General features: G+C 31.6%; 1 protein-coding gene across 1 annotated transcript in view; it reads right to left on the reverse strand.

The window, feature by feature from the left end:
- The window catches only part of LOC130453239 (centrosomal protein of 135 kDa), a 63,796-nt gene extending 60,369 nt beyond the window's left edge, over nt 1–3,427 (reverse strand). Inside the window, exons 1-4 of the mRNA XM_056792864.1 lie at nt 3,066–3,427; nt 2,716–2,842; nt 2,514–2,633; nt 7–191 (exon numbers count right to left, since the gene is read on the reverse strand). Coding sequence (XP_056648842.1) covers nt 7–191; nt 2,514–2,633; nt 2,716–2,842; nt 3,066–3,230 — 597 coding nt within the window. The 5' untranslated portion in view covers nt 3,231–3,427. The remainder of the gene's footprint in view (nt 1–6; nt 192–2,513; nt 2,634–2,715; nt 2,843–3,065) is intronic.
- Between the last annotated feature and the right edge of the window lie 12,187 nt (nt 3,428–15,614).

Genomic DNA, 15,614 nt, shown 5'->3' on the forward strand with positions numbered 1-15,614 from the left:
GTATACCTGTGAATTTAAAAAATCATTATTTTTCAACAAATGCAATTGTTCATCTTTTAATTTCTTGACTTGTTGACTTAAAAATGCTACTCTAGATTCCGCAGACGCCATTGCAGTACTCAAATGAAATTGTCTGCTTTTTTCTGTCAGTTTTGTTTTTGACTGCTGTTCCCGTGACTTTTGAAGATTACCTGAAAATTTAGAAAGCCTTGTGAGAATATCTAATGAAAAATTATTCATTATCTATTTTGTCAATTATTTATTTTATTTAAAAAGTATTATAGTACTCCTGTAATCACCTCGATTTTTTTAGATATTAAGAAGGGTCTAATCTTTCCTAGAAAGAAAAAACAACTACTTTCTTGGCTATGCTATATGACAAATATTGAATTACATCTTCTTGAAGAACGTGATGCCAATTAGACTTTTGACAGTATTGTCATATCTAATTTCAAAATTTTTATCTTTTTGGATCTCAGATCTCAGAATGGTGCAATAAGGGTATGTAGGTGTCAAGAATTTTGCGGACATTGCATAATCTTTGAATCGATTAGCTAAAAAGGGTGTAGCTTTTGATTGATGAAAAGATTGTCCAAAATCACTCGAAACATTGAAAAACTGTAAAATTCATCAATCCTATGATATCCAAATTTTTTCTAAATCACGAATTTATTGTACATACTGACGCTAGAGAATCGAATGAAATGATTGATGAATAATGGGATTAAATATAATGATTAAATATAATGATACGAGCATAGCACAAAAAACAAGAAATCAGTTTATTTATATACAAATAGTGAATCTAACAGAGTTACTTAAATTTTCAGCTAACGCAGTGGAATTACAAGCAATGTTATATACAGAATTTGTTAAAATTAAAAATAAGACTAGTTAATCACAGTCACATTCACAGTTAAAGTTATAATCATAATAAGTTCAAAATAATTGCAAATTTTTTATATTATTCAGAATGGTCGACTAGTGTATGACTTGGTACTTCGTTAGAACATCTGGAAAAAGTTTGTAATGAATATAATATTTTGAATTTGTTTATAATTAGAAAAGAGAACTCGGCAAAGTTAGCTACCTCTGTTGTTGAGCTCTTGCACTTGACTACTCAAGTTAATATTAGGATAGGGGACTACTCATTTCTTGGGAACATTTGTAGGAACAACATCAATTATTAAGTAACAAATTATGAGCCAAGTCAGGGACGTGCACTCTGAAATAGCTCCCGCAGCTTAATATATATCAAATATTCTAGTATTATTAAGCAAAAGTTGACAACAACTACAACAGCTACTTCAACTTTTGAAAACATTTTTCTATCCCTCGGGTATTGACACGGATTAGGGAGCTGAATTTTTGTCAAATATATTTAAAGAGACTTTAAAGTTGTTGAAAATAAACCAATTATATTCCACAACACACTACCTCGAAACCTTGGGTTTTTTAGAAAATCGCATAAATATTTATCAGGATATCTTTGAATGCAAGTTACCAAGGGTATAAACTGAAGCGCATTGGTCTTTTTCATATAATAATAGTATAAATACATGTACAAAATATATACAATCACTGACCTCATTTTTGGAAAATATTGTATAATTCCAAGTTATGTTACCAATAGTATAGATCTCTGGTATAACTTTAATAATCATTGACAAGAGCTCAAATTTAGACTATAGAAGGATTGGGATGACGCAAGAAATAATATTTTAGATAAAAAATGTAAAAGATAGGCATATTTTGAGAAAAATTGCTAAAAAAATTAATTATCAATTAGGTGAAAAAATTTCAATATGAAAAGATAATAAAGTGAATAAAATGGACAAATTGTTGAGGACAAATGTGTAAATGTTATTTTGAAAATTGGAGGTAAATCAGTGAAAGTGTATAAAACTAGAATTAAGCAATATAGTGATTAATCCAGATAAGATTTTTAGTCTTAGGAATTGATAAGAAAAAAACATATTAAATAAGTTTTCATTTCATTTTCGGGGGGTGATGGTATGCAATTCAGTCACTGTACTTTGAAATAATAAGTAAAAATTACATTATTGTTGCTATCTCTAGGAATATTTACAGGAAGTATTTGAATATTTCATAAAAGCTGGCAATGAGTTCAGGTGGAATGAAATATATTTGAAGAGTAAGCAATTTCACATTACTATTTTCAATTTTTGGTATTTTTTGGTTATTAATAAGATGTAATGGTTTAGAATTTAACTTGTGCATTTGATTTGAGCAGAATTGAACCTAAGTCCAATATACAACACACTAAAACTATAATATTACAAGTAGCATTTTTCTTATTCAAGGAAGTTAGACTTTGGCTTTGAAACAAAATCTTTGGTTTGGTTAATCCATTGCATGTGTATGTTTCAATCAGCTACTTCAAAACAACTTCCTCAATATGTAAATAGAAAACTGCTACAGTTGAATCAGGATTTATGGCAAATAATATAATATATGTCACAAAAATAGCATAAAATATCATTTAAAATTACCTTTACTAATTGGATGTTTCAGATCAAACTGCAAATCTCTCAATTTATCGAGAAGCTTTTGCTTTTCTATCCCACAATCCGTTAACTGATTTTCTAAAGATATTATTTTAGTCCGCAAATCTGAAACAATAAAATTTATTGGAAAGTACTGTAAATGTGATTCAATATAGTGTAAATATCTGACCAATATTTTAATAATTACCTCTTTGAACCTTCTCGTGTTGCTCCTTAAACTGAATAAAAGCTAAATGCAATTCATTACATTCCTTGATAAGTTTTGCATTATCACATTTGTATGGTTCAGCACCTAGTTGCAAACTATCACGTTCCTATAAAGATATTAAAATTAATACTAGTTGATTGTCTATACCCAACAAACAATTATGTATTTAATGCGACAACATTAATTTTTTTTTTGTTTTTAACTGAATCTATAAGGTAAGTTTGGGGTAAAGCTCATTATTTAGTTTAGAGTATTAAATGTCTACATTAATGTATATTTATAACAACCATACATGTCAAAAACAAAAATTTGTTTCTGTATATTCTAACCTCTAAAGCTTGCTGAGATATTTTCATGTATTTCCTTAGACTTTCTGTGGTGATTTTTAAATCGCCAAGAAGCCTTCGAATTAACGGTAGACATTCTGGCCTAAAAGTTTCTGTATAGCCTAGATCGTCTAGTTCTTTACGAACTTGGGCAAAAGATTTTTCCATTTTTCTTTCACTTTACCATTAAACTTATACTTATATCTCATGGCCAGTTAAATTAATTTTCTATTACTTAATCATGTCAAAACTATTAATTAATTTTTGAAAATTACAATTTAAACAAAAACTCCCCATTCATATTTACGTTACAATGTTTGTTTTCTAAACTTACAACTTTGTTTGTGTCTGATTCCAAATTCGTTAAAGATCGGTCGCATGCGCACTTTTACAACTGTCGTTCGCAGTTTGTTTGGTGCTATCTAATCTATGATGCTATTCTTATAGCATAGATCAGCGGTTCTCAAACTTTTTTAGTGACGGAACCCTTTTGGAAAGCGAAATACTTGACGGAACCCTACAATAAAACAATAGTCTCTAAAAGTATATTCTTTATTAATAAGCATAATAAACGTAGAATGTAACATATACTTATTACTTACTTACATAACAAGTATAATAATAGAAATAGAAGATATTAAAAAAGAAAAAAAAAAATAACTAATGGGAAGTATGAAACTGTTTTTTATTTTTCATTAATTGGTTGATATCAGGTTTGATAGAAGACAGCTCAAGTCTCATATCAGGTTCGGCGTCCAGTCTATTCTGGTATTTTGTTTTCGTGGCTGCATAGGTTGAGAATCCTGTTTCGCACAAATATGTTGTTGGAAATGGAAGAAGAATATTCAGAGCCATTTTGGCAAGCATTGGGTATTCATCACGGATTCTGCACCAATAATCGTTGAGAGATGTCGTTTTGAACAATGACTCCATACTTGTGTCTGATGACATTTCTAAAAGAGATCCATATATCTCATTTGACATACTTTCGGGCTTTTGCAAGGTGGGTAAAAAAGGATTATGAATCCATGAATTCAGTTTCAATTTTGTATTCTGTTCTTCGGGAAAATACTTCTCAAAAGATGCGCGCATCGAAGTGAGATATTGGACCAATTCTTCAAATACATCATCTTGAAACATTTCTGAGTCGTTATCGCTAACAAACTGACTGAGTAACGTAAAGATTTCTATTTCTCTGTTACTAACGCAAATAATCCAAAAATCTAATTTTCTTTTAAAGGCAGTTATTTTGTTACAGGCCTGGAACACTGTTGTCTGTTTACCTTGCAATGATAAATTTAATTCGTTCAGTTTTTGAAAGATATCCGCCATGAAAGACAGTCGGAACAACCAAGTTTTATCATACAAACGGTCTTTCAAATGAAAAGAAGTATCTGAAAGAAACATTTGTAACTCGGCTTTAAGTTCAAATAGCCTTGTTAAAGTTTTACCCCGAGACAGCCATCGCACTTCTGTATGGAGCAGCAGTGTTTTATGTTTGCTACCATAATCTTCACACAATAATGAGAACAATCGGGATTGTAGTGGTCGTGATTTGATAAAATTAATAATTTTTACCGCTTCATCCATTACTAATTTTAGGTTTGACGGCATTTGCTTCCTTCATTGCTAGTGTTTGTCTATGCAGGAGACAATGACTGGAACCACAATTAGGTGCTTTTTTTTGTATTCGTGACACGACTCCTGCTGTTTTACCCGTCATCGCCTTGGCCCCATTTGTACAAATGTCAATGCAATCCTTCCAACTGAGATTATTTTCTTCAAAAAATATATTTATTTTAGTAAAAATTTCTTCTCCGGTAGTGTTTGTGGGCAACGGTGAACACATAAGCATGTCTTCTTCAAAAGAACTTTCATATGGATATCTCACCATAACCAGCAAGATAGCCAGATCAGCGACATCAGTAGACTCATCCATTTGCAAGACGAATCGTGTTTTTTGTAGACGTGTAACTAGCTCTTGTTTGACGTAGCTTACCAGATCATGAATTCGACGTGAAACAGTATCGTTTGATAGTGGCACAGTAGAAATATGCTCTGCAGATTTTTCATCGAGCATACATTTTGTTATGTCTAACACACATGGTTTTATTTAAATCTCAGCGATAGTGTGCGCTTCACCTTCTTGTGCAATGCAATAGCTAACTAAATATGATGCCTTTGTGACCTTTTCATTGATAGTTTGGGTTACTTGCATCATAGTTTTTTGACTTTCCAATAACTGTTCTTTTTTACGTACAAAAAATTCTCTATTCTTGTCTTTAGACTCGGGGTGTATAGTTTCTAAATGTCGGCGCAACTTGGCAAGTGCCATGGAACTATTAGGAAGCAGTTTACTACATAACATGCAGAGAGGTAAGCCGTTGGAATCAACAAATCCGAAACTGATGAAGTATGATTCATCATATTTCCTTTTTTTCGCCTTTGAAACCGTGGAACTTGACGTCGTTGCATCATTATCATCGATAATTGCTGTACACTCCGCGCGTACTGCTTTTGAACATTCGGCTTCGTTAGAAGATGTTGTTGCAACACGTTTAACGCCTTTAAGCCAACGTTCCATTCTTCTTTATTAATAATTACTTGTCAGGGTGGTGGGGTCAAATTAACGCACGATCGTTACTGAGTAGAAGAGTTCAGTCCAAAGAAGATATGTACAAAACTGATACAATCGGAATACAGGAGTAGAACAAAAAAACTTCGTTTTTAGCAAATAGGTACTTATCGCTCCGAACGCTAATCATCGACTGACTCGAGACATTCTTAAAAATACTCGAGTCGGCGCCTTTGATAAATAAAAAGCCGAAATAAAAATAGAAATACAAAAAAATGCGGTGTAAGCAATCTCGACTTGTTTTGAAGTTATATAGCCGAAAGTCGCTTGTTTACAACTATAGCGTCTAATCTCAGCGGCGGCTTTTATCAAAGTGACTGAAGACAAAGGCTAAAGCGGCTTGCGGATCTCATCGGTGAGACATAAAGCATAAATAAATCACCTTAAACTTAAGTATTAAGTCTATTATTTTTATCTAGGCGCGTGCCGTCCTGAATAAATATTTGGGCTACTGTAGAGATATATTTTTTTAATCTTCTGACTCTCGTATTTTGTACAGGGATCGGTGTAAGTAAAGAACTTGCAATAGGTTTGCCATAAAGTTTTAGAAAACATGAATTGAAATTTATTAACTGTTCTTGTTTCATATAATTGAGTATCCCAAACTTTTCAAATTTGGTATAGTTATATTCTACATACAAATATCAGACATACAACAGAAGTGTGTAGCAAGTCAATCTATAGGTCAACTTTTCTCAACGTCCTAATAGTTGCGGTAAAACAAAATCCTGAACCAGATCATAATGAAGTATGCTTACTACAACGATTCTGATTTGGTCATTAACTGTCGATAATGGCTTGCAAATAATGACACACATACACCGGTATGCTTGTGCGCATGCACGCGCTATTTCTCTCTCGTATAATGTGACGTCACGTTGGAATCAAAATGTGAAGAATAATATATGCTAAATATCCGTTATAAAGTTTTATATTTATTCCAAAAGTAATATTTGATGCAGACATGTTCACAAATGTCTTATTTATATGGTTATTGAATATAACAGATGAACTTCACGTTTTTAGGCCCAATTTTAGTTTAAATATCAAACGTCAGTTTAAACTGCAGATATCCATTTTTTCACATTTTATAGATGGCGTTTACAAAACTTCAGTTTAAATGTTACAGCCGGTCTGGGGGTAGTTTGAACTTCAGTTTAATATGAAACGGAGGATCCGGACCTAACTTTTACATATTACTTACAATTTCACAAGATTATAAAGGGTTTTTATGCAATGATTGAAGAATCGCACTTTATATTTGATGAACTCGACGATGATGATGAGGAAATTATAAACATTGTCGACGTGCCGAGAAACAAAAAGTTATTCTTTAGGTTTCCTTGAATTTTTTCGCAAGGTTAACCAAAAGTAGTTCTTCATTGCCAGATAAATTGCAATTGCAAACTGTTATTTATTAATTTTTTTTATACAACTTTCTCAAACAATTCATCTTTAAAACAAATATCGGAAAAATGTGTTTTACCGTGACCTGTAAAATAGAGCAATTTTGTATATCCTTGGTTTAAACTAGAGTTCAATCACTTATTGTAATCAAATGCACAATATTAAAAGTTAACTTTGAAAAATTGAAAATTTTCACCATTAAAAAAATGGTATCTTACTAAAGTTGACTGTTAAAGATAAAAAATAAATGAACAAACATTTTTCAATTTTTTTTTTCCAAAATATTCGTTTTTTTTGTGTAGATTAACAAAAAAAAATAGAAGAGCTGCGTTTGATGCTTTGTAAAAAAGTTATGAACGATTATATGCAAAGAAGTGCGTTTATGATCACATTTAAAGTCATAAAATTGTATAACTTCAATTGAATCTTCAGGTGAGATATTTTCCATATTTTTTTCATAAAACGAATATTTAAGAAAAAAATTCATCGAATTTCGATTTTCTAGAGCCAAAAAACGAGGGGATCGCTAAAGTATAAAATTACTTTTATTGATATTAGGTTGCAGTTTCACTAATTCCTTTGAATTCTTCTCTGAAAGGACATTAACGCAATAGGAATACCATCAGTAGAAATTATATAACTGGCAAATTTGCCAACCAAGCAATTTGTTTCAAAATTACGAATCCTGTTGCCTCTAGAGTTTATTACTTGTTTCAGTAAATGATCTGAAATTCATTTTTTACCATATTCAGTAAACTCAGTTGTCGTGTAAAGGGGATCAAATAACTCTGGCTTGGTTCTTCTAAACATTTATATAAGCTTCAATTCATGCCAATCAAGTTAGTTTAATGTTGAATTGGCATACGTGAATCAACATTTTGATAAAAAGCCTTGATTTTATCTGTATAACATTGCTCTGGAGATTTTTCAAGTTTTCCATCAGTTCACTTAGTTGGTTTATTTTATCTTTATCACTAATACCTGGAGTGTTATTTTTACTTGCAACTATTGGTTCATGTTGAACAAATCTAAGAAAAATAAAATATATTATATAAAAATAGTTATAAAAAAATCTTTCTTCTGACATTACCTACCTACATGTTCTTTGTAGAAGAATATAGCTGAGAAATTCAAATTACAGGTCTGAATACAAAGCGAGGTAATCTCATTGACTTTTTTTCATAGTTTAATCCTCCTTTAATTAAATGACCAACAGAAAAAATTTTTTACTGGTGCTATATAATAGAATATATCTGTTATATTCAATAAAATTTCACTTATTTAATATATTATCAATTAGGTTACTCATTCAAAAGTGTAATTTAGTTTCGTCCGCGTTTTTAAAGCCGAGCCTTTATGGCGATTTCCAGTTAACTCATTTAGTGCTCATCAACTGACAACGGTTCGTATACAAACAATTGATGCTATTTTATTCAAACGTGTGATCCATATGGGCTGCAACTAATAAACGGACAATGTATTTTGACTCACTAGTATGTATATAGGGCTATTGATTAGTAAAAGTAAAAAAAAAAAAATAAAAACACGTTTAGAAGGCTTACATGAAAATTTCAATTATTAAGAGTGATTAAGTCTGCTACTTAGTGACAAAAGATGTTAAAATGAAAATAATAAGATATATTTTTGTTAATAGAGCAGTTATTTTCATAGAAAAATGAGTATGAACTAATTTCAGTAAGTTTAAGTAAGAATATTTGACACGATTTCAGTTAAAAATTTTTTGTCATTAAACTAATTGGCTCTCCTATGAGGATTGAAATATTGTTTCTTATGTGAGAAAGTATTCGTTAAAAGACAATCGAATCATTATAATTTGGACGGCATTATACGCCGTTATTTGGACGGATGCATTTAATGGTAGTCCTACTTGGAAACAAATCATTATTATACCTCCTCAACTTGCTTGAATATTAAATTATAAAACGAAAATAGACGAGTAAAATGTACTTGCCTGTATGGGCGTTTGGTTTAAACAGGGTACCAGACGTGAACTGATCTCTTTTTGTACCCTATTCGTTTATTTCTGGAAAATGAAATTTCAAAGCAAAAAACAAACAAAACAAAAAACATTTCAATTCCAAAGTATCTTAAATCATGGTAGTCAGAATTGTCTGAACTAGTGTCATCATTTGATTGAATTATGATGGGTTGTGAAGAGGGTGGTACCACATACTCATCTTCTTCTTTGATAACATGTTCAACACAGTTTTTCCAAAGCTCTTGACGGTCTGCTGCAAGAACTTTCTTTACGAGGTCTACAACCTCTTTACTCAGTTCTAAAGACTGATTACTTCGTAATTCTGATTTACGTTTGCCCATATTAACTCTATAGGGTTAAATATGCAATAGTTAGGAGGTAGTCTGAGAAGAGTACGAGCCTGGTCTATGCACAGTTTGTCAATATAATAAATTAGACCTTTAATAACAGTAAGCAATTCTTTGTTTATTGGGTCTTTTTTCAGACATAAATGCTAAAATTTGAGCTTTGTTACTTCTATTATTTGGTATCTTAAGGAGTTGCCGCGAGTGGTAGGTTAACGATAACTGACTGTGATGGAATATCTTCATGATAATCAACTGCAAATTTTTCTATTTTTTTAGCAGATTCCCTTGAGAAAATTAGTACTTCGGTAGTCTTTTATCTGACGCAAATAATCTTGTCATCGAAAGATCCTTCACGATTCGGTTATTGCCATCCGTTTATTCAGTTTTTTGTGTTTAAAACCTCTTGCTGACAAAACTTGACGCAATGTTTCTAAACTGGTATAATTTTTATTCTGAATAATCTGCTACCTTTTGCTGTATTACTTCTAATGTCGCAGCCCTTTCTCTTTATATAAACTATAAATTGTCCTACATATAAAATCTTTAGTAGCTTCGTCAACTGATTTCAGTTTTTTGGTCCTATAAATGATCCACAGCAACCCCTTTCGTGACTCTTCGATGAATAGAAAATTTATTTACTCTAGTTAATTTAGCAATTCTTATTATGATTGCATTATCAGATAGCTGAATATTTTCCTTTTTAAACATTCGAATATATTTAAAATAACTTGCTGTGTTTGTATATATAAATCTTCATTATTAAATTCATACCTGTCTTTATTCTCACTACACTGAGCGATTTCATTGTCTTCATTTGCCCATGGTGTAAAGAACGCCACATTTCTATTTATTTAAAGAAATTTATAATTAAATAAATCTCACCAAACAAAGTCCCTGGTCGCAGACTGCCTCTGGCAGGAATATTGTGTACATACAGCTTCGGCCAATAGAAATGCATTTATGTTTCCGATTCGATGTTTTCATTGGTAAATAGTGGAGATGATGTGTCCACGTGGACTCACGGTTTGTTCGATACTTACCCAATTTATGAAATATTGATTATCCCTCGCATAACTGTTTTCTGCATTTGATATTGGAAGATCTATGAGAGTGTATGAAATGTTTCATAACATTAGAAAAACTTATTTTGTTTCAAAATAAAGTATGTGGGAACGCTTCTCACGTAAAGGTTTGTCGATAAAATTGCACAATTTAATTTAACACTTAGCTTTCTAATATTCATTCTTCAACAAAACTGTGTGCTCATATATACTTTTGTGATGCTCCAAAACTTGGTAGAACTTTCTGTGTCTAGTTACATCTAACTTCTTTAGAAACATCTAGAGCAGCAGTTGAATAGTTATCCAATAGATGAAGCGACTTACTATTTCTTTTATAAATTCCATTACATCCAGATCTGACTGGGGTGCGGCTGTGTTCCCGTTACAATATTTATGTAATGCTAGAAATATCTAAATTACACAGAAATAATAAAACAAAACTTTTTATGCAGCATGAGATATTGAGAAAATCAATCATTAATGATTATGCTATAATTCGTTACAACTAAACATAAATATAAGGAATAAAATTATTTTTTTGTGTGTGGCGTACTGTTAAAGGTATAAACAGCTTCACAGAAAGAGTGTTGATAGTTTACTTTGAAATTAAATCCAAAATGTTAGATATTATTGTAACATCTATCAGGTTGCTTTAATATTCGGAATCGCAGGAGCTCTGCGCAGGGAGGAATTGGAAAATGAAGTGTAACGATATTAATAATACTGGAAATGTTTTAATTATCAGAGTACATGATACAAAAATCTCATGTCCAACTTCGTCAAAACAGATCATTTCTTTTTGCAGTGTAGAAATGGAAAATGGAAAACCCAAGTTGTAACTATCTATACCTTTTAAAAAAATCACTTCAAATTAATAATGCTCACAGTTGTACTTTTAATATTATTATTACAAAATGAAAAGTGATAAGGGTTTTGTCGAATTTTTTAAGTCTACGGACGTAGAAGAAAATTTTGTTTGAAACTTGTGAGTAAAGTAACTTTTTTCTACATGTAGGAATTGCCGCAAACCGTCCTACTCGTGAAAAAAGGTATTACTTCACTCACTTGTTGTATAAATAACTATTATTTTCATTTTTTCAATAAATATCATTTTAAAATTAGTAACCCTATCTTTTGTTGAAATTATTTTGCTTCATAAAAAAATTAATTCATGTAATATTAATAAAGACTTTTTAAATAAATTCTGTATTGTTATCAAGACTCAGAAACTATGCAAAGTCAGTTGGTCGCTCCAAAATTCAATCTAAATGTACAAAATAACAAAGTGCATTAAATTCATTGTTGAAAAAATATAATTTTCGGAATTTGTCACCTCTAATCATAATGCATATTAAAAAAGATGATTCTGATGTTTCTTCTAAAACATTTTTCAATTAATAGAATCTTGCTGTTGGAAAACAGAAAATATGTATCTTAATCTTTGATATAATTTATTTTTCATCTGTATATTCTAATATATGTTTTAATCTCTTATAATATTTTTAAAACTAAATGTTTCACGGAGACAAATCGTAATAAAAAAACCGCTTATTTCCCTGTCATCCTCACACGGACGTGATATACGTTTCACCGTTGGCGTAAAACTATAAATGAAGAGACCGCACGGTTTGGGGGCTTAAAGAGCCGCCCCGTGCCATTAAAAAGCCCAGGTAAAGCTGCCGCCCCCACACATTCCCAGTCGCTCCTGTTTCATGACCTCCTAGAGTGCAGAACAGACTTTAGATATTTTATTTTAAAGGAAAAAGAACTTGGAAAACTTCCTCATTTCTTATATTCAGAGTATTTTCGCTTCTGTATATTTTTTCTTAGTGAGATATATCGGAATTATTGGCAGATCTGGTATTATCTTATTGTGATAGCCTGGGATGTACTGAAGACAGCCAGTCAATCAGTTACTTGTAGCAGATCATTCTTCTTATGAAAGCGAAGACATCGATCAATTAGTTCATTCACAGTGCATTAATTTGATAATTTATCTCATATATATCATACTGTGACGTTTATTTATTTATTTATTTATTTTTTAATTTGTTTTTCACGGAATTTATAAACACGGTGTTTTTCACTTACTTAATGGTTTCATACACTAACCTTAAACTATGCACTAAATACTAAACTATTCACGAATTTATCTACTAATACTTAATTATTCACTTACTTATTACTAAGAGCTTCTATAATTTATTTTAATTCACCGTTTACGTGACTATGCCGATGTGTTCCGGATAACATCAAATTTTTACAGTCTAAATGGCTGATAAACAATCGCTTATTTAAATAGATCGAATTTCTCGTTATTTCTGATGTGAAAAAAAAAATTCCTTCTTAGAAATTGATTCTCTAAAAATGAAAATGACATACTGTGAGCAGGTTATAAAAAACAATTCAATTGCCGCTTTATAACTGATCTTGGAAAGTTCTACCCGGCGCCTACACCAAATTTTAGATTCTTTTAACATAATCAACAGGACCGGCTTTACGGTCCTTGTGGTTAAAAAACAAAAAAAAAATAGTAATTTTGCACGTTTGCTTACGTTTGCACCCAAAAAATGTAATTTTATGGAACTTATTATTTGCAATATTTTTCCTTGCAAATGTATCCTTTATACAACTTATTAGGGCCGGTTAGAAGGCTTAACAATATTCACTAGGGCTCAACGTGTTGAAATCAATAACTCCGTAATTGTTTAATAAATGCGGCAAAGTAGTAAACATTCGTGACACTTGCAACACCAATATAAGATGAACCTCAGTAATATCAGCATTTTATCGTGAACATTGATGTCTTTTCGTATTTTGTGGCGAGCAAAAACACTATATTCAAGATTTCAGTCTAAAGCTAACCACTCACGGTACTGCGGCGTCGTACGATAGGATCGAACGACAAGATCGTATAATTTGGTTGAGTCATACTGACATTAATGTTAATCCAAACGCAATTGAAAAAATAGTACTAGTGTATACTGGTGTATCGTACTATTTGCGAAATAAAACTCCGAAGGGATATACCCCTCCACAACATTTGGACTGCAACTGGAACACACACATTAGGGCTTCGAGTCAGCTCAGAGGATTTAATTGACCTTCAAGTGCAAAAAATTATTCCCAGGCTGCAAAATAACAAGAGAAGATTTTATGTCATATTTTAACAATGAAGGAGCTAGCCCATGGTAAAATAAAGATGTGAACATATATATTTTTTATTTACTTACTTCTTCCTCCTCCGATAGATTGGAAATCGCTGCGCTGGGTACATCTTGATCATTCAGGAACGATAGTAGTTCAAAATATCATAATTTCGGTTTATAGATATCATCAGTCTCCATTCCGGACTTACTTGAGTTCTTTCTAATTTTAGTTCTCTTTTATAAGATGTTCTAAAATTATTAATTTTTTTTCTCACAAAATCTTCGTTTGCTTCTTTATTAACCCCTCTAAATTTTTCTTTTTTTTTTCTAAACGTTCCATAGACAAATTCAGGAAAGAAATTTTCCTCATAAACCATTTTCCATATTTGAAGTTATGAGAAAATAAATTTTAAAACAAGAAAAGTTTAAACAAATCAGTCATACAGCTAAAATGTTAATCCAACCGACATTGCTGTACTGCAGCAGTCAGCCTTTTCTGTCTGCAGTCAAATTGTGCGATTTAGTTGGATGCAAGGCCACACACGATCCAATTGCATTCGATTTAGTTGGATGCGACGAAATTGTACGACGCCGCAGTACCGGGAGTGGCCAGCTTAAGGATGGTCTACACAAGTCGTTTTATTCACCACCCAATTTGAATTTCCCCATTATTGTCAGCCATTTCTGTTAAATAGATATTGTTTTGTACATTCAATTGTATTGATACGACAAAATAGACAAAATGTTTGTTTCCGACACTCGTGCTGAAGTTTATAAGATACGTGTTTACACTTCTTGATGTTTGTGTTTACGTCTTTGATACGAGTTTTCTATTGAGAATAAGTATCCAGAAACTGCGTGGCTGGAAGGCAACAAAACAAAAAATACAATTAGATTTCAAACAAAAAGTCAAGCTGTAACAAAGGCAAAATTACAAGCTATTTATTTTTAGAACATACTTTGTTGAATTTGGTGTTTCAAAATAAGTTTATTTTCTTCCAAGTTAGTCAACCTTTGAGCTCAGCTGGGTTATTATATTATAAATATTAATTCCTCTAAATACAGTGATGAAATAAATCAAAGTGAATTATATTGATGTAAATCAGGAACGTACATTTACTAACCCAGTAGTGGCTAAGATTTTATTATTTGCTGATGTATGTACGCAATGTAGACGTCTGCCGTGATCAATATAAGTTTTTGATCTCAATGTTAGATCTGGTCAAATATTTTGAAAATTCAATTTTTTTAGAAATTTTAAAATTGACTGCCACAAAGTAGACTGCTCTATTCTGCTATTTTATTTTGCTATAATAATAATAATAATAATAATAATAATAATAATAATAATGATAATAATAATAATAACAGTAATAATAATAATGATAATAATAGTAATAATAAGCTGAGGAGCAACAAAAACTCTAATAACATCATTGCAGGGGTCGATTTATTAATGGGAGGCGTCTGCGCCGAGTACAATACGCTCGAGCGGCTTCATTCACTTATTTATTGTGGAGCTGTTACAGTACTTCGTCTACATAATCAGCAAATATATGTGACAAATATCCGTACCAATAACACCACCAAAAAACCCTGGTGGCCTGAAACGTTCCATCGATTCCATTAGGAGTGAGTTAGGACGTCTAACGGAGTACAAGAATTGTGCACACCCTCTAAACGCTTGAGAAACCACATCAGAAAAAATATTCAAGAAAATAGGTTCTCAAACACAGTATCCAGAACATAAATAACATTTATATTGATCTACATTAAGTGTACAAAGAAGCTACAGAATAATACTTTTCATAGCAATCAAAAAGTATTTTACAGGAAACTTGTAGCTACTCTCCATAAAAACACCAATCAACCTATACCATCGAAACCGACGTTGAAAAATTATTGGTCCTCATTGTGGTCAACTCCCAGAATCCACAAGAGAAATGCCGACTGG

This window comes from Diorhabda sublineata, chromosome 2 (genome assembly GCF_026230105.1).
Source record: "Diorhabda sublineata isolate icDioSubl1.1 chromosome 2, icDioSubl1.1, whole genome shotgun sequence".
In the NCBI taxonomy this organism is placed as follows: domain Eukaryota; kingdom Metazoa; phylum Arthropoda; class Insecta; order Coleoptera; family Chrysomelidae; genus Diorhabda; species Diorhabda sublineata.